The following is a 23,231-nucleotide window of genomic DNA, read 5'->3' on the forward strand; positions in this document are numbered from 1 at the left end:
TAGCCCTGAACCCTAAAATACCCCTATACCCCAACATCCAAACCTAGCGCTGAAACCTAAAAATACCCATGTACCCCAAAACCCATACCTATCCCTAAACCCTAAAACTACCCCTGTACCCCATAACCCAAAACTATATCTGAACCCTTAAAATACCCAAACCCCCCAAAACATACCTCAGTACCGCAAAACATATACCCCTATACCCATACTTACCTTATCCAAACATTTTTAAAAAAACATGCTTTTACCATTCATGCATTTACAACGAATTTCGTTGTAAATGTATGCGTGGTAAAAGCATATAAAATGTAATGCCATGCGTTATAATGACATTACGGAGTCATGGTTCTTTCGTAATTAAAGTATGCGGAGTGATGGTATGCGGAAAGAAAGTTGCGGAATAATGGGCGTTTACCCTCCCCCGGTAAGTACATTGGTGGCACGGCGGCCCACATCTCCATCAACATACTCATATTTTTTCACCACCAATTTGAAAAATGCACAGGTCTCTCTCATTGATGGCCAGCACCAACATACACTTTTAGACACACCTCCCGTCACAAGTTCAAGAATTGCGAACTTTAGAGCTGCGGAGCTACCTTCGAATCTCGGCATCAGCTCAACATCCTGTGATTCCAGGCAAATTGATTTGTCTCCCCGTGCCCATCACAAATGAATGTGTTCTTCTGTAATGTAAATTGTGCTCATGCCATATTGTTGAGTTCGCGCTATATAATATTGCAAAGAAAAATAAAGTAGGGAACCTCGAGTTCACACACTACTGAACGCGCATCAGAAGTGCTCTGTGAATCGGAGCGTTTCACAGGGCTGTCACAGATAAGACATGCTATCAAAACGAAATCCTACAAAACAATATACTACTGGCCGGCAGCAATTCGTACCCGAACAATGTCGGGATGGGCTGCTAGTTACCTATAAAAATAAAAGGTGTACATTGAAACAAATTTTCATGGCTAGATAGATCAGTGACTCACTATTCTGCTGATACCTGTAACACATAAAATTCAATGGCTCCCTGCAACTGGTCATTATTCATAATGTATGTCAGTTTTCAAATTAACCAGAGGTCCATTTACCAAGTCCATCAACTTACAATTACAAATTCACTCAAACAAACAAACAAATAAATGACAAAGTGCACAAAAGACAATCCAAATGTTAAATTAAAAACGTGTATTTTTTTCCAAACTTAACTTAAGAGTACAGAGTTGTCAGGGTTGCAGGGAGGACACACAACTGCGCCCTTTCATTAAAGAGAAAAAAGGGAAAGAAAGAAAAACAGGACAAACCTTTATTGAGCAAAAAAGAAAAAAAAATACTTTCAAAAACAAAAAAGAACCTTTGTCAAATAGTAGCTTTTTCTACAGAGACGCCGTCACCGTTTTTGAGTCCAACACACGCGGCTAATAAACGTGCATCTTTAATGAGCCTTGGTATACGCACTCCCATGCTCCCTCGGCCACTACATAGGGTGAAAGGTGAAGGGTGGAGTCCACTTCAGCGCAATGGTGGGTAGATAAGGTAGAGGGAGGAGGGTGATGGGGTACAGGAAAGAAGGGAACAGGTGCGAGAGTGGGAGGAACTGTATGGAGGACGGATCTCTCCTCTCCGTCGGATGCCCCCTCACTGCACAGCTTGTTCATTGGCGCTGCTGCTGGAGTCCTGGGGTTTCATGACATCGGGCAGTTCTGGTGGGCTCGAGAAGGTGTCTATGCGTAGCGGCTCAAAGGAATCGTCTGAGAGAAGACAAGAAATAAGTTAAACATTGGAAATGAGGCACCCACCCTTTTCCAGCCATCAAACATTTTGGTATTCCCACAATAACTAAAAACAGACTAACATGCTTCATACGGAGACAACTATAACCAATTGCTTTAACATTTCATGTGCCCAGCCTAGTACAACATCTCAAGAAGTACCTGCAATATGCCAATGCCAGAAAACAAAAAGTCTACTGCTGTCACAGTAGACAAAAGCACAGCTATCATCACTAATGCCAATGATTAAGCTATGACCCAAAAATAGTCACAATGGGCACCAACCCCACCTACATACAAGCTTAGAACAGTGGTACTTTTTGAAGGTAATAACCACTCACTAGATCTCACTGTTGATCCCAACTAGGAAAGATAACACCTATCAAGACATTTACAGACCATTCCTATTGACAAGAGCATTATATGACCTCACAGACAACTGAGACGTTTACATTCTCACCACTAACTACCGTTATTGGCACTGCCCCTACCCCCAACCACCACCACCACCTCAGCCAACAATATTACGAGGTCTCATTAACACCAACCAGGAAAGGGGCTTTGCAGATCTCACTGACATCAAAATAAAGCAACAAGAACCTAAACGGATTTTACCAAGGCAAAGACATACAATATAACTACTAAGATAAAGAACATTAAGGCACCAGGATCAACTGCACAGAATTCAGGCTCAACAATGCCTAAACATTAATTTTCGTGATAAGAATCATCTTTAATACAAGAAATTATAACAATCTTACCATCAACACCAACTTGGAAAGGCATCACACCAAAGAACCTCACCGAACCTCCCACTGACCAAAGTATGAAGAAAGCATAGCAGATAAATACAAGCATGTGCTACCTACTACTATCTCTAAACGGTAACATTATTAAAAAAAATTGACTTGTGCAGCTAAGAGGGCGAGTAAGCAGTTAATCTGCCCATCATTCCTGAATATTTATGGTCGACCACCTTCGTCCCGCACTCAGTCTCACTTTTTTGCTATCGCAATAGAAATGTTTAGACCCTCACTTAAATGTGGTGGGATCTTGGTGTTTGTTAGAAATGGAAATCCCAGATTTTAGAAATAGGACATACATCTGTGCCTAAGGTGTAGAACTGCTCTTCATATTCTCACTTCAAGAGGTTGACTTTCTTGCCTGAATTGTTTGGGGGAACATGAAGGCGTGGGGTCAAGTTAACTTAAATTGAGCTCTTTTGCACATGACATTTGCTCTCTATAACCAGGTTAAAGGGGTCCTCATTTGCACCAACAAGCAGCACTTTACGGTTTGGAACAAAGGGGCTCACATAAAGGTAAACTTGCCCTAGTAACGCACAGGGAACGCACATAAAGAATCAATCAGGCCTGCGAGCCATTTTAGAAACAAACCCAGACTGTAGGGTCTATCAGTCATAGCTTTTACTTTCCGTTAACGGCGTCAACATGTTTCATCTCAAACTCTAGAGTTTGTTAGAAATGGTTTTAATAACAGACTAAATCATGGGATTTTTTTTAACTGATGTCTTGTTTAAATGAATTTTTATGTAGGAGATCTGGCTCTTTTGAACTGTAATGCAATGGTTTTTATTAACCATGCAAATAAGATTAACTCAACTAAAGGTTCTGTGTGGTCTTCTCCAATAGTGGAAATCGATACCACCGAAAAGCCTGCATCAGAAACTAATGCATTTGTAATGCAAACTTTAAAAAAAGTGTGATGTCACTTGGAGTTTTAAGATTTTATTTTTGCCCGTGTGCATTTGCTCACCTGTATACAACAGAAAAAAGAACAATATTGGTACAATTTTTAACCATTTAACATATTGTCTAGTGCGTCAATGAACCCTTTTGTTCACAAGAAGAGTACTACAGAAGCTTTCAAAGCCTCAGAAAAGTGAAACAGACACTCACAGAAACACAGAAAACGGAAACAGGGGAAATTTGCTCAGGTGCTGGGTGCTCAAACTACTGCAAAATTCCCTGGTATCTCCAGCCCGAATGGACAAAGAACCATACACCACTTAGCCCTATTACTGAACCTTCCAGTTTTTGGGAACCCACTTTTACCGCTGCAATCATCTATTTGGGCTCCAACATGAGGAGCACAAGACAGACGATACTTTAACATTTACCTACAATGGTAGTGTAACCAAACGTTCTGAGAGGACACTTATGATTTGGGTCATTCAGATTTAAGTGTGACCACTGAAACCACAATCAAGTGCTGCCATGGTCATGTTGAAAGCTGTGAGAACTCTTCCTCGGGGTGTCCGATTTATTTGAAAGAAAAAAAAAAGGGTTGTTTAAGGACACAAAACCTCTTCCTTCACAAAAACTAAAGCTTGGGACACCGAATAAAGTATAGTGATATACAAGTAGGGCTCCTGGTTTATGGTGTTTTTTTTTTTTTTAACATATCCGTCCGTATTTATCCATATTTATTCTTTACCCATCTTATTGGTATTTATCCATATTTATTTTCTATTTTGAGAATATATGGAGTCATAAAATGGTATATTTCTGCATTTTTTACTGAAACATGCACTCATACTTTGCTGCCTGTTGGGTTAGCAAATTAAGCAGCCAAATATAGCAAAACGCTACGCCTACAGGTAAACATGAGCACTATAATACAAATGTGTTACCATACACCCGCTTTTAGGGAAATCTCAACCTATTTTTAACTCCCCATGCAGCCTAACTGCTCAGCTGTTGCCCCTAGAAATCACGAAAAACAGCATGGAGAGTCATCCACAAGAAGCACAATTTTCTGTATTTTTGCTTTTAAAAATAAATACAGACAGGAAACACCGTTTTCTGTCTGTAATTATCTGTGAAAATCAGTAAAAACGGAAAACCAGGAGTCTTATATATAAGCAATAAACAGAATGTTGCACCCAAGGTACCAGAGTTGTGGAGGAGCAGAAAGTGTCCAAGCCAGGGATGGCTTTTGGGTGTCTATTCCGAAGTAGCAAAGATCAGGACCAGTTGAATCAAGATTGACAAGGGAAGAAAACCTTATCAGAGAGCTCAAAATGGCGAAAATAGGGGCTGAGGGGGCCCGAGATGTTAGAGTTCGAACTACTGAGTGGGAGAGGCAGGGGAGGGCAGAAAGGGTCCAACAAACTGCCATGACGTGGTGTGGGGGATGACTTTGTTCATAATCCTAGCTGTTCCGGATTGAAATCTTCACTTAATTCATGTACGCTGAATCGCTTCAACTAAAGCATCATCCTTCACTTTCCATAAGAAAATGCAAGGTTTTCCTTTTTTGGGGTATATATGCTTCTCATTTTTGGGCCTTGTATACTAGACAGCGCAAGCTTCATGCCATTTGGTTGGAGGAACAAATGCTTGTTATTAGAAGAAGGTGGGAGTTATGACCAAGAGTGACTGCATATGGCTGCTTCCTACTTAAAATAGCAGGGCGGGTGAAAAACAATGGACTAGAATATGGCCGAAGCAAACATTAGTGACGGAGATTAATCCAGGCATTCCTCCTATCATTTTGATGTAGTAGCTGTCCTAAGTGTGATGGGTATGCCCAGTTGTGGGTCCTGCGACAATTGTGACATGACTCGAAAAATACTTCCTGATGAAGCCAAATGAGACCAAAAGTGGTCTACTGTTGCCTGTACTCACATTTGGGGGGGGGAGGGAGAAATCGGTCACATACTTGGGGCTGGGCTGTTCTTTTGTAGTAGGACCAAGACTGATTTGCATATGCCTGGATGCAGGCTGTCATCTGCCATGTCACTCGATAGCAATGTGTCCTAAAGTAATCACCAACCGTGGACATTAATTCAAGGCATTCTTTCAATCACTCTTTTTGTTTGCCACCACAGAAAGTAGGCATTCAACAATATGGCCATAGAGGAGAGTGTGTAACAGTACACTGTTCAACACGTGCTTTATTTTCCTTTATCACACAGATTAGTGCAGAACATCTATTGAAGGTATCTTTTCATAATAAATATTGCAAACTACAAAGATGCAGTCAGTAGAGACAACTCGTGGAATGCAATCCATCAATGTGTCAAGCCACTGGACTAAACAGGGCTCAGCATTTTATGAAAACATCACCTCTGAAGGATACTTTCCCACGATTTGGAGCTATGAATTATCCTTATCAGTGAAACATTTGCACAGGAAAAGAGGTGGAATTGCCACAATTGTTACTGTTCTCGGGATCCAGTGACACTATATGGTGACGTGGCCATCCTGTGACCAGCAAGACCGACCGGATAGGAAGAAATTGTTTACTTTAGGCCACTGACATTGTGCAACAGCAGACATGTATCTATGCAGATTTGAGTAAGAATGCCAAACTTTGAACTGAAAAGGGTTACCGTAAATTTCAGGCGTTTGTAAATTGGCATTGGCCATATGAATCTACTCGGCCCATAAAATGAATCCAAACCTAAGTGCATAGAGCCAAAAAGTAAGCTGCCAGCAAGATGCAAAGACCTGAAGTCTTTGGGATAGCTGTGTCTGCCTAGCTGTTGCATCCCTACAACGTCAGTGTGCCAGAATCGCGAACATTGGCGAAACAATAGAATTCACAAACACCACTGAAGATCTTGTGATGGAGAAGATGAAGACCTATGCAATCAAATTAACACGGGGAGGAAATGGAACCAAGAGGCACATGCATGGATAGAAGACTAGGATGGGAAAATTCTAGGGTTTATTAAGCGGATGGTGGTGGATTGCAAAACGTTGAAATAATAGGTAATACGGGGAACTAAGAGGGGCTTATGAGCAGACAAAACAAGGGATTTAAAGGAAAAGCCAAGCAAGAAGAGGGTTTAAATTTGTAGAGTCGAGATTCAGAAGAAAAAAAAAAGAGCAATACATTTAGAGGCACGGGGCAACAAACCTTAGTGATGCAGCACCTGAGGCAGAAATTCAGAAAGTGACAAAAAGAATGATTGAGCGGGGCAAGAGGGGAGGGTGTACTTTTTCAGGGTTTCCAGACGAGAGATGGAAGTTTGAAACAAAAAATTAAAAACAAGAGGGTGCCAATGCTTCAAGAGGGTCGGGTTCAAGGTGCAATGAACCACGGTTATATAAAAGGCTCAGGAGGAGAAAAATAAAATAGGACAGATTGTGTGGAAGATCACAGATGATCCCTGGGATCAGGGTTTGGAACGAATGGGAGATGGCTGGGGAGGCAGTACACCTCATAAAACCATCATATTTAAACAACTTTAAGAAGAAAAAAACTGGGAGGACCACACAGATATCAAGCAAGAAACATGGTGGGGCAGGGAGGAACAGAGGCAAGGGTGATCATGGAAGAAAAGTGCCAGACAAGTGCATTGACCCAGGGTGGGTCCTCAGAGGATGCAAAACAGAGTGCGAGCCTTCAGATGAATTGGGAGGGATTCAATTAAGAGAATGGCCTGGATGTGCACACTCAGAGGAACCAATTGGGCCAAGGAACAGAGATGAGGGCAAACCGTGAACATGCACTAAATGGTGAGAACTTATGGTGGGAAGAAGTCATGCAGTCATTGGAGGTAAAACAGAAGGGCTTACACAAGGGTGGACTGAGCTGGAGCAGAATTTAACATATGGGAGGAGGGATAGGAGGGTTGGGATGCATCCCAACAGAGGCACCTAAGGCGGAAGAGAACAGCACAGATGGGCAGCATGAGCGCTCACGAAATAGGAAGTGATGAGCCCATCAAAGAGGAATAGAGGAGAGAGAACAATGCAAAGAGAGGTTTATAAGGCAGCACAGCAAGGTAGAAAAATAGGCACCCTTAGAAGCAATTGAGCTCCTAGTCCAAGGTTCTCAAAAACTTGGATGAATGAACTGATAAAGCAGCAACTGTAGCATTTCTGTAAAAAATAAGAAAAACCATGAAACCATTGTGGCCACTCCCAACTAAGGCACTAATGAGCACACAATTTCGAACACATGATTTCTAAACTATGCCGCAATGAAAAGAATCTAGAGAAGAGTACAGTGCTTCCTAGTGCTGGAGTATTTTAGAGGCCTGCGATGAAGGAAAGGGAGCTGGTTTGGAACTTGCAATGTTAAGAAAACACTCTTCAGGTATAAAAACAAGAGCTTCAAAATTGTTGGGCGTTGGACTGGATTCTCTGGCTCGGAGGTGAGATCATACAGCTGACGTCTACTTAGGCACAAGGCCGTCACACCTCATGAAAATTCTAGGCGGACTCTGAAATCGAGAACCTTAACGAGATACTCTAACCCTTCCATTAAAACATTTCATCCCATACTTTCATTGGTGTCTTTCCATCCAACAAACCAGTGTTCACTACCCTCTCCCAATCTCTTAAAAAGGAGCCACAAATATTTTTAGGGGATCCCAAGACAATAGGCAGCTTTTACCGGATTTCTCAGAGATCAGAAAACCTTGGTGGAGCAGGTTAGAAACAGTCATGCGAAGCTCATAGGTTAACATGAGAACTCTTTCAGATCCCACAGAATCTGTATCAAGGCCATTCAGTTTAGTGTACACTTCAATGGGAATAAACATATTGACATACTTTAGGACATACTGAGTGCAGGAGTGTGCCTGGTCCACTGCAGGGGTGCCAGGTCCATACAAGACTGGGATGGCAGATCTAGAACAGGGAAGGCCTGAAGTAGACAGGGTGCCAGAGCTACGTACCTGAGGCTCTGAAGGCAAGCCCAACGGTAGCCGGGGCCTGTGGCCGGGCAGTCTGGCTGGTGAAGCCACAGTCTCCCAGTGTTTTGCTGTCATCCAGGAGCTGGTCATCCTATTGGAGGAAACAGCCAGGAAGAAGAGGAGAAGACCTTGAGTGATGTATCTTCCACATCCACTGTAACAATAACCCCCACTGTCCAACATGTATGGCCAACAAAGCCCTTCACCCAACAAGTCTTGCCTCTCAACCCCACATTTACCCAATACCCATTCCCACAGACAAATTCCAAACACTAAGATTCTCCAAAACACCACAAAAACTCACTGCCACCTCAAACCACACATCATTTAAGCAAAAGCAGCAAAATGCTTGACCTTCAGTTCCAGTGACTCTTTGCCGAGGAGCCCCTACTTTCAGCAATTCTACTTTCTGAGCACGTGGTCTCAAGTGCTGCTCTCTTGAAGGCACCTGAACCAGTTAGCAATTTTGAGTTGTGTTTCTGCTCTGGGAACCGTTTAATTACCTAATCTACAATCATTAGTGTAGTCTATTCTCAAACCTGTGCATCAAACCACATGACTCAACACCTCAACTGCCCCTAGATAGCAACTTTTGAAGCAAACCCCTCTATTATAAATGCCCAGACTGCATACTTTTCAACTAGATCCATTTTAAACCGCCCTCCACCGACAGTCCAATAGATAACAAATCCCTTCCCAATCTCCAACAATGGGAGTATTTTTTCACTTTACTTAGTTCATGTACTCTTTTTCAGTCCCTTGTTGAGTTTATTTTCTGTAAAGTGTCCCAGTACATTTCTGGTGTTTAAACCGGCCAAGATGTGCTTAATAAACCTGAACGAACTATGTGGTGGAAGCTCTAATCAGATTCACTGAAACATATCACTGGGGAGGGAGGCAGGGAAGAAGGGGAGGGTAAAAAGATGGAAAGGCTTAGTCCCTTCTGCCAAAAAGCTTCCTACAAGGACCTTGGCTAGACTGGAAAAGGAAACGGGCAACATATTCCTACATTCCCCTTAAGAAAAGCGCACTTTCCAGCAGCCTGTGAGCAACGTCTCTAACTGTTTTCAAAAGTAACTTTCACCAGTCTTACATATCTGAACACTCATGCTAGCCTCCAAACACACATTTAATTGGTGTGCATCAATAAATAATTGTAGTGACATTTCTACTTAATTAACTTTTGAGAGATAACTAAACCTAACAGCTCCAGACAAATTTAGCATTAGTGGATCAATATATAAAGATGGTGTCATAAACCCTGCGGTTCTAATGTCCTGTATCCAATGCTAAATGGATACACTGCAGTAGAATGTGAAATCACTTCTCTTTAAGCTTCATGAGCGATATGTTAACTTCACTGTGTTATGCTGGCATTTTCAGCATAGCCACCTCTGCTCTCCTGAGATCACCTTTACTCGTAAACAGCATACCATAATGAAATAAGTTACTAACTACTTCTATTAATTTAGCAGCTTAGTATTGCTCATAAAGCGACATGCTTTGTAGTCTTCTTTCACCTACAGGCTAGAGTCAGAAAGGAAAATTATCTCCAATCTTTTTTTCTTGCTTCTCATCAAACTTTGAGATCAATGAAAAAGAACTGTTTTTGGTGGTTGGCAACAGGTAATCAATCTACGTGCACACCAACTTACTTAACCAGTAAAGAACACCTAAGGGCATAAACAGTAACTACCTCCTCATATTATTGACGGAAGTGCAGTAATAGATATTCTTCAGATTCATAAATAGACCCAACCTGATAGATCAGCAAGCAAGAAGATATTTAATATCCACGACACCATAGAAAGCCTTATTGATATTCTGTAAATCATAGAAATATGGTCAGCAGAGTAGTCTCCATTCCCACTTCAACATCCTTCCTTGTCCTGTAACATGAGGAAGAACCCAAAGGACACACTATGGGTTCTATGAGAACTTACTCATTGTGGTGTTTCAGCTATTTACTTAGATGATCCATACACGCTTTAACTGTATTGATCTTGCTAACAATAGCTTTGATGCCCATCTTTAGGTCTAGTAAAATCGTTTTTGTATCCGTGAAGAGTCTGTACTATCCTCGTTCATAATGATTGCTTCCGGGTGTTCACCCCTGAACACTGAGTGCTGTTCACATGCCTGTTTCCTCTGTCTCCAAAGCCTGTCATGACTATTGCCAGAAAACCTGTGTTAGTAAAGGTATGCAAGCAGGGGACAAATCACCAATATTACCGTGCAGACCCAGATTGTCATTCAGCGAGTGTCCAAACAACTGGTGCTTGCCTGACACTTGTTAATTACTCTTCACCAATCAGTAGCACCCCTTTCCAACATCAGGATTACCAAAGAACCACACCTGCAAGTTCAGCTTGAGTGAATATTCTGCTGGTAGAGTCACCTTGTTTATTCAGCCCTCAGCATACAGAGTTCAATATGCAGTCAGTATCTGCCTGCTGCCACTGAATAGTCGATGATCAGTTGGATCTTTACTACTAGTTCTATTAATTTTAGAACTGCTGGAGCCACGGCTGCACCGCCTCCTTAGGTAGATGCCACACATCGTCCTGTTAGGTGTCCAGCTCCACTGAAGCTGCACCACTTGAACCGCCGGGGGGGATCTGCAGAGTTCACAGTTGCACGAGGTGGACAGTTGACAACACAGGTGTTCTTCAGGCCAGCCTCCGACTAACTTAACAGCTGTCCCTGTCACAGCCGGGTCTTTGAGGTCTGGCTCTGCTACCCAGCCCTAGGTGCCGCAATTAACATACTACAGCTTTCACATTTTTATGATAGCTGCTCCATCCTTTTCCATGCTCCACATGGGTTCATTTCTTTAGTGGGGGTTTAGTTTTACAGCAGGCTAGCAGATCATTGCGAGAAACAAACAGACGCATAATAATGTCACTACCATGGCAGGCAGACAGGACTCAACCTCCCCTTTCCTCCAGTTTAATCTTTAGAGAAATGTTTGCTAAGGACAACACTTTCCTACTATTTGCTGAATCTGGTTTTAAGAAGGCTGCTGCTGTCAGAGCTGCCCTGGGAGTCATAAACCATTAACTGGGATGACCAGACACATCAGAGGCATGTGTTTAACTAGGAGCCCGCTACTTTGCACATCAACACCGCCACGTTTGGTTCCTTTCACTGAAAACAACTTGCACCAGCAATGCAGATGAGTTTCACCCCAGCAGCTTATTGTTCAAAGCAAGAGATGCAAAAGTATATAGCGTTAAAGTAAGTCACCACGGTCCTGTCAAATTGCACAGAAATAGTTCACTCCAATTTCATTAACATTTCATGGCTTCCCAACATAGAATGGGGTTGGAAGATAGCCACCCACATTCCCCCCTCAAATTGTAAGGCAATACATTTTATTTTATCAGCCCAAGGTAACGGGTGTTTTTCTAAAAGAGCTCAAGGGTAAAAATACACAAAATGTGGAGCCCAGCTCAGTCACAAGTCACCTTGTATAGTCGCTGGTCCTCAGGGGGCCTCTTCAGGATACCCTCCACAATCCGCTTCAGATCATAAACCGTGGTGGACTCCTTGGCATCTGTGAAGATGGTCGTCTTCTGATGGCGGATCATAAGAAAGACATCCTGTAGCAGAAAAGGAGAAGGGATTGGTGATAAAGTCTTGTGCTGAATGTGCTCTATGCTTTATAAAATTAAAAAGGCACAAGCAATGTTGTAGGAAAGCACTGCCAATGAATAACATGTGTAGCTCGAACAGAAAGTGTCCTTTATTATCTAGAATGAACCACTGAAAAGTTAATTGGCCCCATTAGCCCTGAAGGAATGGCTATTGCTCCCGATTAACCTGCTCTCTGATGCTCATGCAACACAAATTGTATGTTTGAAGACAAAAGAGAACAGAGCTACAGTGTATACACAAATCTAGAAGGCCCAAGATAGTAGAATTATTCCTCACTATACACCGACCCTCTAATTTCAAAGACCTTAATTATGCACAAAAGCACATTTAGCTTCCTGAACAGACACCACACAAGTGCAGACTTTAGACCACAGTTGAGTAAAATTCCAACTGGAGTTTTCATTATCAGTTAAGAGTGTTTGATAAACGTGAATAACTGGGTTTTGTGTCCGTCACTTGTTTTATATAATAATATTTAGATGGTTCAATAATCATACAGCCACCTATTTAGCACACATACCCAATAAATAGACAATGCAGAGAATATTTTATAGCACAGATAGATATTAGCTAATCCCTCCTTGATATCCCAATAATTTAACCCCAAGAGACAAAGGAATTACTGTTACGATCTGGACTGCCTAGAATGATCACCTAATACAAGGATTGAAAACTATAAATAGGTTTATGATACAAATCTTATAATACCACTTCCAGGAGTAAAACAGTCACACAAAAATAATACTTCTATTTGCCCAAAAGAGGCCAACAAAATCCATCTATGCGTTAAACATGCAATTAGAAACTAAGTGCAGTTGTAAATAGTGCAAAGATGTCAATAAAGTACAGGGATCACTGAGCAAACAGGACATTCTAAAAAATACAGAGACAAATCCAAGAGTGCAAGTGCATGGCCCCACATCTCTTGTAAACAACTGTTCACCCTCTTGATCAGCGGGGAAAGAACCCGCCACAACTGTTCACATTTTGCAATTGATTATTCCTCTTGGCATAAACATATTCCATCTGTCACACATGGGTCATTTTAGCTTGCTATTGAGCAAATGGACACCTAGAAGTCTTACAAAATTGTAAAATGGGTGATCTTACAATTGAGACCGCTAATAAACGTAAACATTTGTTCTGACCTCCCATAAGCCTCATGATTGCCAAGCAAGCCAAAACTACTAGTAAGTCCAGTATCCCTCTTTTTGATAACTATTGAGTTCTAAAACAAAATATCTGGTCCTAGAACAGTTGCAAAACTGGCTAGGTAAACATAATAGAAGCCCAATCTCCTTGTACATTGTAGTACATCTAAAACACTTATTAGAAACATTAGGAAAACATTTATTCCAACATTGGGGGTATAACAAAGCGTCCATCTAGCAAAATTTGTTTGTTTAAATGTTGCTGCTCTAAACAGTTTAAGACCATAATGGAAATATCAAACCACTCATGTCGGAAATGACACACCCCATAACTGATGTTATCTTATGTATTTGGGAGTAATTTATTCCTGAATCCTCCGGTACCAGCTGCTGAACCCTACCATAATATTTTAAAAAAAATACAAATTAACAGGTCTATAATCATGGTTAAAGTCCTGCAGAACCTGGAAATTTGTGCAACACTGAGCCAAAGAACAGAAGTGCTCTCATAGTCCTGGATAGCTAACTGTTACCAAATATCCCACCTACCATTAATTATAAAACCCGATTATATTCCAAACCTGTGTCTATTCAAAAGTGTAATTACATATTCCAGGACCTTTAACCCAGACTACTACAATCCTGCAAATAACCAAAAGCAGCGGCAACCAAGTATATTATTACTGTACACCAATATAATTTTTTTGGAAAATCATTTCTTTTACAACTTTATACCTAGTTTGGGGCAATTCCGTATATAAAGAAAAAAAATGAAGCTCTAACTCCTAAACCATTGCCCTTAAAAATACATTAATGAGTTCAGCACATAGATGAACGCGATAGTCAAAGGCAACCTGATAAAGATAAAAATCAGGTAGCACCAAACTCTCCTCCTCTGCTTAATTTAATGATGGTCAAATTGATACATGAGCGCTGCTGTTTCCAAATAAACTTTCTAATTAAGCAATCAATCTTCCTAAAAAAGTTCTTACTGAGCTTAATCAGGACATTAGAAAATAAAAACAAGAATGCTGGATCGACATTTTAATTAAGGCAACTCAACCAATTGACAAAGGTAGAAAATGGCATTGCTCTAACAATCTCTTAACAATACACAGCGAGGCACATTAATTTAACTTTAAAAAGGTCTAATATTGGACCATACAAACAGCCCAAGAAATCTATAAGGTCGAGTAGGCACCCACTGACCCATAATTGCAATGGGAACATACTCCTTCAAAGCAATACAAAGCAGAATTTATTGGTCACAAAATAATTAATGGCCTTAATCAGACAGTATTAATTACCATTGCCCTGTAAGGAAGAACCCCGTTCTTTTTGCCAAGAATACATTTCTGTGCAGCAGGAGCATATTCATTAAGATATTCATCAAAATTAATTAGTCTGCATTTAACAAATGAATTGGCCTATAACAGTTAGGATTAAGAGATGGTTTATCTTTTTGATTTTTAAACTTAATACAATGGATTCAGTAAAGGATATAGATATAGAACCACTGGACATGATTTCATTAAAATGTTTAATCAAGAAATCTTTGAAAGAGTTGGGCAATTTCCTTCTAAAACCCAACTGGAATACCACCAATGCCTGCTCACTCCGCATTAGCCATGAAGGCCAAGGCCTCAGAAAACTCTGTTTCTAATATTGGTTTAATTAAACTATCTTGTTGTTCGGTCGAGAAATGGGAAATTGGATTTGGAGCAGCTGCCGATTGTCTCCGTGGGAGTCTAATAAAGAGCAGAATATGGATTCAAAAATAATTCTTTGTATAGCCTCTCTATAAGAAGTAAACAAATTAGTGACTGGATCCATCACCTCGATTATCCCATTGGCTCTAAATCTTACAGATCATGCCAAGGCACGATTCACATTTTCAACCTTCTCATATGCTCCCTGATCACAGTTCTCTCATTTAAGCAGTAACAGGACTTTGGTTGTACTCATCCTGATTTCCTTCTCTGTTATCTTGCATTTCCTTGAAAATTGGTCTGTGAGAATAGACTTGTTTTTTTCTTTAAAATAAATCTGGCGACGAAAACATGCCTTAAAGGCTTCCCAGATAATTAACATGAAGGAAGAGTTACTGTTGGCCCTGAAAAACTCTTCTATAAAAAACGGATAGCGTTTTTCCAGCTCTCATCCAATAGAAGAGTCCTATCAAAGTTCCATCTGATATCTCTAGATTTGATCAAACCAGTCTCAACCTGCCAGATACTAATGCATGCAGCCCCCTCCATCACCCTGCCCACCTCCCATCTTTCAGGCCCACCACCTACCCAACATCCCCAGAACTACCCCCAAGGCCCATCACCCCTTCCCAAACAAAGAAGGAAACCCCACAACGACACCCTTCTGCACTATTCACTCCCCAATTGATGGACACCCTGGAGTTGCTCTGCATACAGTGGTGGCTGTCACGGATCGGGTGGCCATGGGGTGTTAAAAAAAAACAAAATCAACTTACCTTATCACAACATCTCTCCTCCGCGTCGGGCTGGAACAGGAAGCACCTGAGTCAATCACAACGCTTCATTGCAGCGTTGAGATGTCTGAGCGCTGTGGTTCGGAGCTCAGCTAGGGAATGGGAACCCGAGCATGTTCTCCACCCAGGACATGCCCGACTGGTTGGCCGGCCCGAGAAAGCCGACCAAAATAGTCATGCGCACTTACAGTGTGCGCCCACAACTCCTCTCCCCTGCTCGGAGATGAGATCAGCACCACCCACAAAGCTGCAGCAGCAGGAAAAAATAAAATGGTAACATTGAGTGATCATTTTATTTTTCCTGTACTTCACTGCATCAAAGCAGAGGGGTGTTGCGCCTCTGCCATAGCGGAGGAGCCGCCACTGACCGCTGAACCCTCACTCCAACTAACCCTCACAATAAATAGAAAACCAAGTCAACAACCAAGTAAAATTGTAGTATTTTAATCATATCACATATCAAGGACCCCCTTCAACTGAATTCATCTGAACCAGTTTTAGCAAATCATTAGCCTCTGTACCTGAGGAAAGCACCTAAAAACTGACTCTTATAAAAGCCCTTTTAGTTTTGATTTCTGATAAATAACAGTTTGTGCTCCGGACAATTTAAACACCCCAATCATGTCCTTAAATTCTCTCCTATGTAGAGCTGCCGCAATAGAGAAATAAGAAAAAAATAATTCTGAACATTTGAGCCATCCTCCAATACAAATGCCTTCTAATGAATAGCACCTGATCGAATCGGTTCCTTGTCCCTGTAGTCTGAAAAGTTAATCAAAATAGTTTGTGGCTGCTTTACGTTTGGATACGACGCATACTAGCTGGCTAAGATTTTTATTAGTGAGAAAAGAAAGATCCCCTTGGGTAAATTTCATTACAGAGTAGAACCGGTTCTCAAATATCGCTCACCCGTATGCACTCATTTCACATTCCTCACTATCCACACATTCCGAAATTGGACCATATATAATCGGGAAACCACTTCAAAACTTAGTATAAAAAAAATCACATATATTTATTGTTCACATAGTAAAAAGTTCTCATTGAAAACACGGGAATAACCCATCAATCAATGCACTTAATATCACAAAAATTAATAAAATCACAATACGCATGAAAACAAAGAGTGAAAAAACAAGGGCTAGACAGAAAAAAAATCAGTCTTAACAGTTTACACATCTGTCATAATATCACATCAAAGGCATGGAAATATGCTATCTGTAATTAGCTTTCTTTCACCAAAGCCCAATAGCGGATTGTGTCTCAAGATATAGCGTTGACGCGTTTCAATGGGAAAAGCTTTATAAATCCATCTTTCTCAAGACTCTTATATGAACACTCTGTCTCTTGGTAAACACTTTCATGCAATCACCTGCTTTAATAAGAGAGACTCCCCTAGTTGCACTCTTTTATTATCTTTGAACTGAGAATATCGATAAGACCCAGGCTTGATGGGGACGCCCTTTTGTTAAAACTTCCAACTTAATGTAGCGGGTATCGCAATACGCACAATATGCTCCACTTTCAAGAATGATTATATCTTATGCAGGGAACTGCTCTATATTTTCCCCTGGGCAGAAAAAAATAATCGTAGTGGAGGAGCCGCTTTGTTCTGTTATTAAATCACTCCAGAGCAGTTACTTGTATCGTGGAGCGGTATCCTCGCTCTCGGTCACTTTAATAATTAGGAATCCACATTTACATGCTGCTCGAACATACCGTTCTCTCCCTCGAGTCAGCTAGCATATACATAAAGTCACCAGAAAACTTTGAAGCAAGAACTGAAACAATGAGTGGTCATAAAACCCCAATTCACCTGATCAACTCAAACAAGCGATGTGTGCCACCTAGATTTGACATACTAATCATTATTGTTAATAATTGCTCAACTTACCAAAGCTTCACCTACAGCTGTATCCCCCGTCATTTTATTTCATGTGTAAAGTCACCCCACAGAAAGACTAACTAGCTCAACCTACTGGGCCACTGTCATTGTGACATCAGTCATGACACATACTAGCTGGCTAAGATTTTTCTTACCACACAGCAATATGCATTGCTTTATAATAGCACTATTCTTAGGATGTAGATACCACATTTTTAGCTTCCCATAAACAGTCCGCACAAGACTGATGGAGAGCTGGGCATACATCAGTGCCTTCGCAGTCACCAACAAGAGTTTATTACAGGAATGGCCTAACTTCCCACACCAATCAAAACAAGACTAAAGTCAGGGGACACCTATTTCCAGCCCAACCAAGTCAGAACTATGCTGAAATGCTACAGCAGGAATACGCATCCCATGGGGTAAGCGTCTTCACTGAGAAGTGCCCAACACACTTTCTTTAGACTTATAACACTCCTGAAAAGCCATTGTATTGATGGAAGTTCCTTGGTTTCTTGTGATTAGAGGAGGTTTTATTCCTGTATGTGGAGGTGTGTTACGGCATTGGGTAGAGTAGTAGGACAAAACATTTTAACACTATGTAAATGGTCTCTCTCCTGAATGCTAACCGCAATCCCTGCCTGCATTTGCTGCTCTCTAGCTAGGATTATGCAATAGAAGTGCAAATACTTACATACTGCCTGATTGGCAGTGAATATATATAGTATTGGTGGCATTGGCTCATATGTAGAAGCCCTCACTGAAATGATGAATGGTGTCCAATCTGAAAGTTGGCTGCGTTGGCTATGATACATGGCCTTTACTCAAGGTGAATACCGAGAAGATAGGAAATGCAAAGTTTGTTTGTTGTGCACATTTGTGGTTTCAATTGCTTAAACAGTCCAAGATAGCTAGCGTGCCACAATTTACCCCAAAGACCTGGCTATAAGGTCTCTTACAGTGGGGCATGATGGTTCCACCAACCAGACCGAAGCCGAACTGCCGAAGTAGACTGTAAGTGGGGATCCATAATTGAGTTCTAGTTTCAATGGTTCCTTTTGGTATTGGGTTTCTCTGCAGACAGTGAGAACTGAAATAGTTTTGGGCAGTGGGACGGGCACTGAAATGGCAAAGTATGGAATGAGGCATGGAAATTAAAATACAGATATAGGGACTTGATCGATGTCTTTGAATGTTAACAGGGTGGGGCGAATCAACAAACTCCTAGGAGGACAGAATATGAAACATAATAGGGTGCAAACACCCATCCTGCTGAGACAAACTATTTTAACAATCAACAAGTAAAGTTAGGAAAAAGATGGACATCTGCTACAGGAGTCTAGACTAACATTCAAGAAACTGCCTTCTCTCTGACATTAACATTGCAGTATCCATTGTAAAATAACTGAAGCATTGAGACTGAAAAGTCCCTCACACGGTGATGGACATGCCTCCCTCGCACTGTGTGCCCCAGCTGTATTGATGCCTGGATGGACCCCTGATGCGATTTTTGTTTTCAAAGGCGAACAAACACAAGGTGTGTGTATAAGGACATAGGCCTGCCTCAAGGATCGTAGTCTTGTAGCAGTAGGGGCTCCCAAAGCACTACCCTCATAGTGGTGGAGGGCTACTGCTTTCACCAGGAGTCAAGTTAAGTAGCACAAGTGCAGTGGTGGCAGCATTCAGTGTATTGATCAGTAAAAGTGAAAAGGTCCTTTTTAGGTTTCGCCTATTATCATTCGCTTGCGAATGTAATAGGCGAAAATTCAAGGGCTCGATCGACTCGTCGAACCACTGCGGTTTCTTCACAGTGCATGTGAGTCACGTGACCACAAAAGCGGGTCACGTGACCACACAAGCACGCGCATCTCCTCTCCCTAATCCGCCTGCCACACTTCTCTCTCCTCGCTCGCAATCCCGCCCCCCCACCAGGCTCTCCCGCCCCCATCCGGCTTCCCTCCGCGCATCTGCCTGCCACACTTCTCCCCTCGCTCGCATTCCCGCCCTCCCATCAGGCTCTCCCGCCCCCATCCGGCTTCCCTTGTTTTGTTTTGCAATCATTTTTTTTTATTTCCCTCTGTTAATCTCCCACACTTGTATTCTGTTTCCCTTTTCGTGTCCCCTCTGCTTTTTTTTCTTGCTTTCCCGGTTTTAGCTTGTCATTTTTTCGTTTCTATTTTTCGCTTCCAAAGCCGCTGCAAAGTCGGAGCGCGCTGAGCCCCCCTCAATGCCAGCTTGGAGGCTGACGGGGCAAAAGTACTTTTCAGCCTGTAGAATGCCTTAGAACTGTTGCCATGGTAATACACGGTGAGCGGGGAAGGGGCTGGTCTGATGACAAACACAGCCACTACATGGTGAGAAGCCTTTACAAGGGATGGAGGGAGGGCGGACTGACACTCACACTCCCCAGACGATGAGTTGACAAAAATATTTCCCTGCTTTTACTAGGAGCGCCTTCCCCCCCCACTCGCCTTACATCACGTCCTACACATCTCGTATAGGGACGCGGCATTTCACAGCGTGCAGAGAGGAGAGAGCCGGAATGCAGCTCAGACAACGGCCTCGTAACGCGTTATTTCCTAGAAACACCATCCTCTCTCCGCGCGAGGGGGGTCGTTGCAGGTCTTAAAGTGACATGAGCAGAAAATGCCACAATATAAACAGAAAAATTAAAAGCTCTACATACAAAGAATTTATTTGTAAAAAAAAAAGTTTATAAGGAGCTAAGTCTCCCGTTCCAGTTAGTTCAGAGTGTGTGACTGAAGGGACTTACAATTTGTTGCAGATTGTATGATCAGAGAGACAGCGGCGGATATGCAGGGAGTATATACAGGAAGCGTGGCTGTGATAACATCTCCTGGTCATTAATAGTGCACGAGGCGGACGCTCAAACCATTGATTTTTTTTCTCGAGTCTTTCATTTAAAGTGCATGATATCACTGCAGAGCCAGCTCATTGGCTGTGAGGCATGACTTACTGGTTGACACTAAAGCTCGTGAATTTACAATTTATACCAACATCTAACGTAGGCCTGGTCTCCTTGGGTGAATATAAGCAGATTCTGTGCATTATAAGGTTAAACTCGAGCCTCCCACGCGCATTGAACAATGGTAGACACTCAAGATTCGAAAACTACTTTTTAGTGGCTCTTTTTTTTCCCAACCCAGCTTATCATTCTGCAATTTTACTTTCACAGAAATGTAGGGGTCGTTTTTTAGGTGGAGCCTGGACAGTGCACTGTATTGAGGTATGGCATACAAGCTCCGCCCATTTCCCTGCCCATCTTTTTAATTGGCTCCTGTTACTGTCCTTAATAAATGGTTGCCTTTCATTTGGGAATAGGCTTGTTAGTCCCTTGTTGTTTACATTTTGCAGCAGCGCTCATTGGTGCAAAGCAAAAAAAAAAAAAAAGCACTGGCGTTGCCAATAGGTTTCGCATTTGGAAAGTTGGAGCTATTGGTTTTGTAAATGACATTTTATATTTATATATTGTTATGGACAATGCCAATAACGATATATAAATATAAAATGTCATTTACAAAACCAATAGCTCCAACTTTCCAAATGCGAAACCTATTGGCAACGCCAATGCTTGTTACCTGTGTCACTGGAATGAGGTCTACAGACTCACTCATTTAAAGTTCCTATGCTATGTGCTTAACTCAACTCTGGCCTACATCATTTTGGTGTGTTGCGCTACACACTGTGTGTGAGTGGTACACATGTGCTGAGTGTATGTGTGCCAGTGAATGGTACCATACACTGATATTTTAGTGCTGTCCAGAGCATGCATCTTATATGCATGTGTTGGGCGCATGGATGCCTGCAAAGGGAAATTTATATCAAGGATGTAATGCTGTGCAGCACATGTATGCAATATGCATGTGCTGGGTCGGTGTGTGCCTGTGAATGGTCCATGACAGACTCTTGGTTGCATTTTGGGAGACCCTGGGCTAAATGGTGGAAAAGGGGGAGAGGAGGTAAAGGAATCCATCAAGGCAGATTTGTGACTTGCTGCAGTTTTGTAAGCTGGAGGGACACACTGGAGGTACACTTCAAAGGGTGCTCTGTGATTCAGAAATGTCACTGGGAAGTGACCTGGGCACATTTCGGAAAGGACAAGGGGGGCTGATAAGAGCAACAAAGTGTAAGGCTGAGGCCCTGGGGTAATCTTTTGATACATACATCACTGTAGCTGGCATCCTCCCATAGCCGGAGTTGTGGGGCTATCAGATTTGGAGTTGCTCCTGCTGTGACAGACTGCTTTGTGGAGAGGGGTAGGGCAGAGGAGTGGGCACTTCAGTCTGAAGCAGACCACCAACAAACTTTAAAGACTCGGACTCTAAATCACATTTAGTGTCTGGAAATGGACTGTAAGAAGGGGAGCTCGAGGCCTCCAAAATTGTCAACTGTCAAACAGTGAGTCACGCTGTGCGAGGAGAAGCTATGCAAAACTTTTGCCCATAACCAGGACTGGAGTCAACAGTTGGGCCCACTAACTCCTGCTTGGCCTGTAGCCCTCCGAAAGGGGTTCAAACACTTAGCATCTCAAAAAGAGGTCTGCACATCACCAGACTGGAGATGAAGAGCAAATGAGAAAACAGAACACATCTCCTAAAACATCAGTTGTTATCAACTGCTCCTGCAGTTCAGGAAAGACCTCTTCAAGGAGCATTTATTTAGTCGATAAAAGACAACACACTTAACCTTCCAGGGTTATGTATATGATTTTGAATCACCTCGTGCCAAGTTCTTCATGTCATGGGGATGAGCCTTGCATTTACACGGTGTTAAGTTGGCATGAGCTTATTAGAAGTTTAAACGCCATTTTTCCTTTCTGCTGCCTTTGCACATGGCACACATTATTATAAATGTTTAGTGTTTTGCTTCACATGAGAATAATGTTTTTAGGTTTCGCCTAAGTGAAAACTGCGCAGCTTTTCACGCAGGCGAAAACCTAATGAGAATACTATGTGGCTTGGGAATCCGCCCTCTGTTCCATTGGCTAGCTCCATAAATGGAGGCTAGCCATTGGAACAGAGATCTGTCCGTCATGGCCGGACCAGATTCGTGGGCGTTCCCGCGATTTCTTCCCTCTCCACCCTTTTCTGATCGTCATCGCGGCGGTGGGTGGGTGCTATTTTTTTTTGTGCCGGCCTGTTTTGTTCTTTTTAGAAGTGTCTGTTGCTGGAGTTGGCTGCAAGATTTAAGTTCCCACGAAGCGATCAGGTAAGAAAGGTTTGCCAGTGCCGTGTGAGCTGCTATGTAAGTGTTATTTTTTCCGCTTTGCACGCATCAGCACGACTGCACGTCGTCACATATGATGACCTGGTGCAATACTGACTCTGACTCGGAGTTGGCGCTCTGGGTCTCCTGACTCCAGTGTGCTTCCGTTGATTCAGGAGTTTGTGAGAATGTGAGCCGGAGGTCCGGAGCAAAGCAATTGCTGGCTGCATTCATTAAGCATAATAACGATACATACAGGTTCTCATGGACTCTGGGTTATCATGGCTGCCATGGCCGCGCAGCATCGCGAGGGCACGGCCCTTAGGTCAGGACTGTTGTCGGTGGTGGGCGGGAC

The 23,231-nt window shown here is 42.3% G+C and overlaps 1 protein-coding gene across 1 annotated transcript in view; it reads right to left on the bottom strand.

Annotated features, from left to right (window-relative positions):
• Window positions 1-1,182: 1,182 nt before the first annotated feature.
• ELOB (elongin B) overlaps window positions 1,183-23,231 on the bottom strand; it is a 45,095-nt gene continuing 23,046 nt past the window's right edge. Inside the window, exons 2-4 of the mRNA XM_086931705.1 lie at window positions 11,922-12,056; window positions 8,437-8,545; window positions 1,183-1,760 (exon numbers count right to left, since the gene is read on the bottom strand). Of these exons, the coding sequence (XP_086787831.1) occupies window positions 1,648-1,760; window positions 8,437-8,545; window positions 11,922-12,056 (357 nt within the window). The 3' untranslated portion in view covers window positions 1,183-1,647. The remainder of the gene's footprint in view (window positions 1,761-8,436; window positions 8,546-11,921; window positions 12,057-23,231) is intronic.

Source organism: Lissotriton vulgaris, chromosome 7 (assembly GCF_964263255.1).
Source record: "Lissotriton vulgaris chromosome 7, aLisVul1.2, whole genome shotgun sequence".
In the NCBI taxonomy this organism is placed as follows: Eukaryota; Metazoa; Chordata; class Amphibia; order Caudata; family Salamandridae; genus Lissotriton; species Lissotriton vulgaris.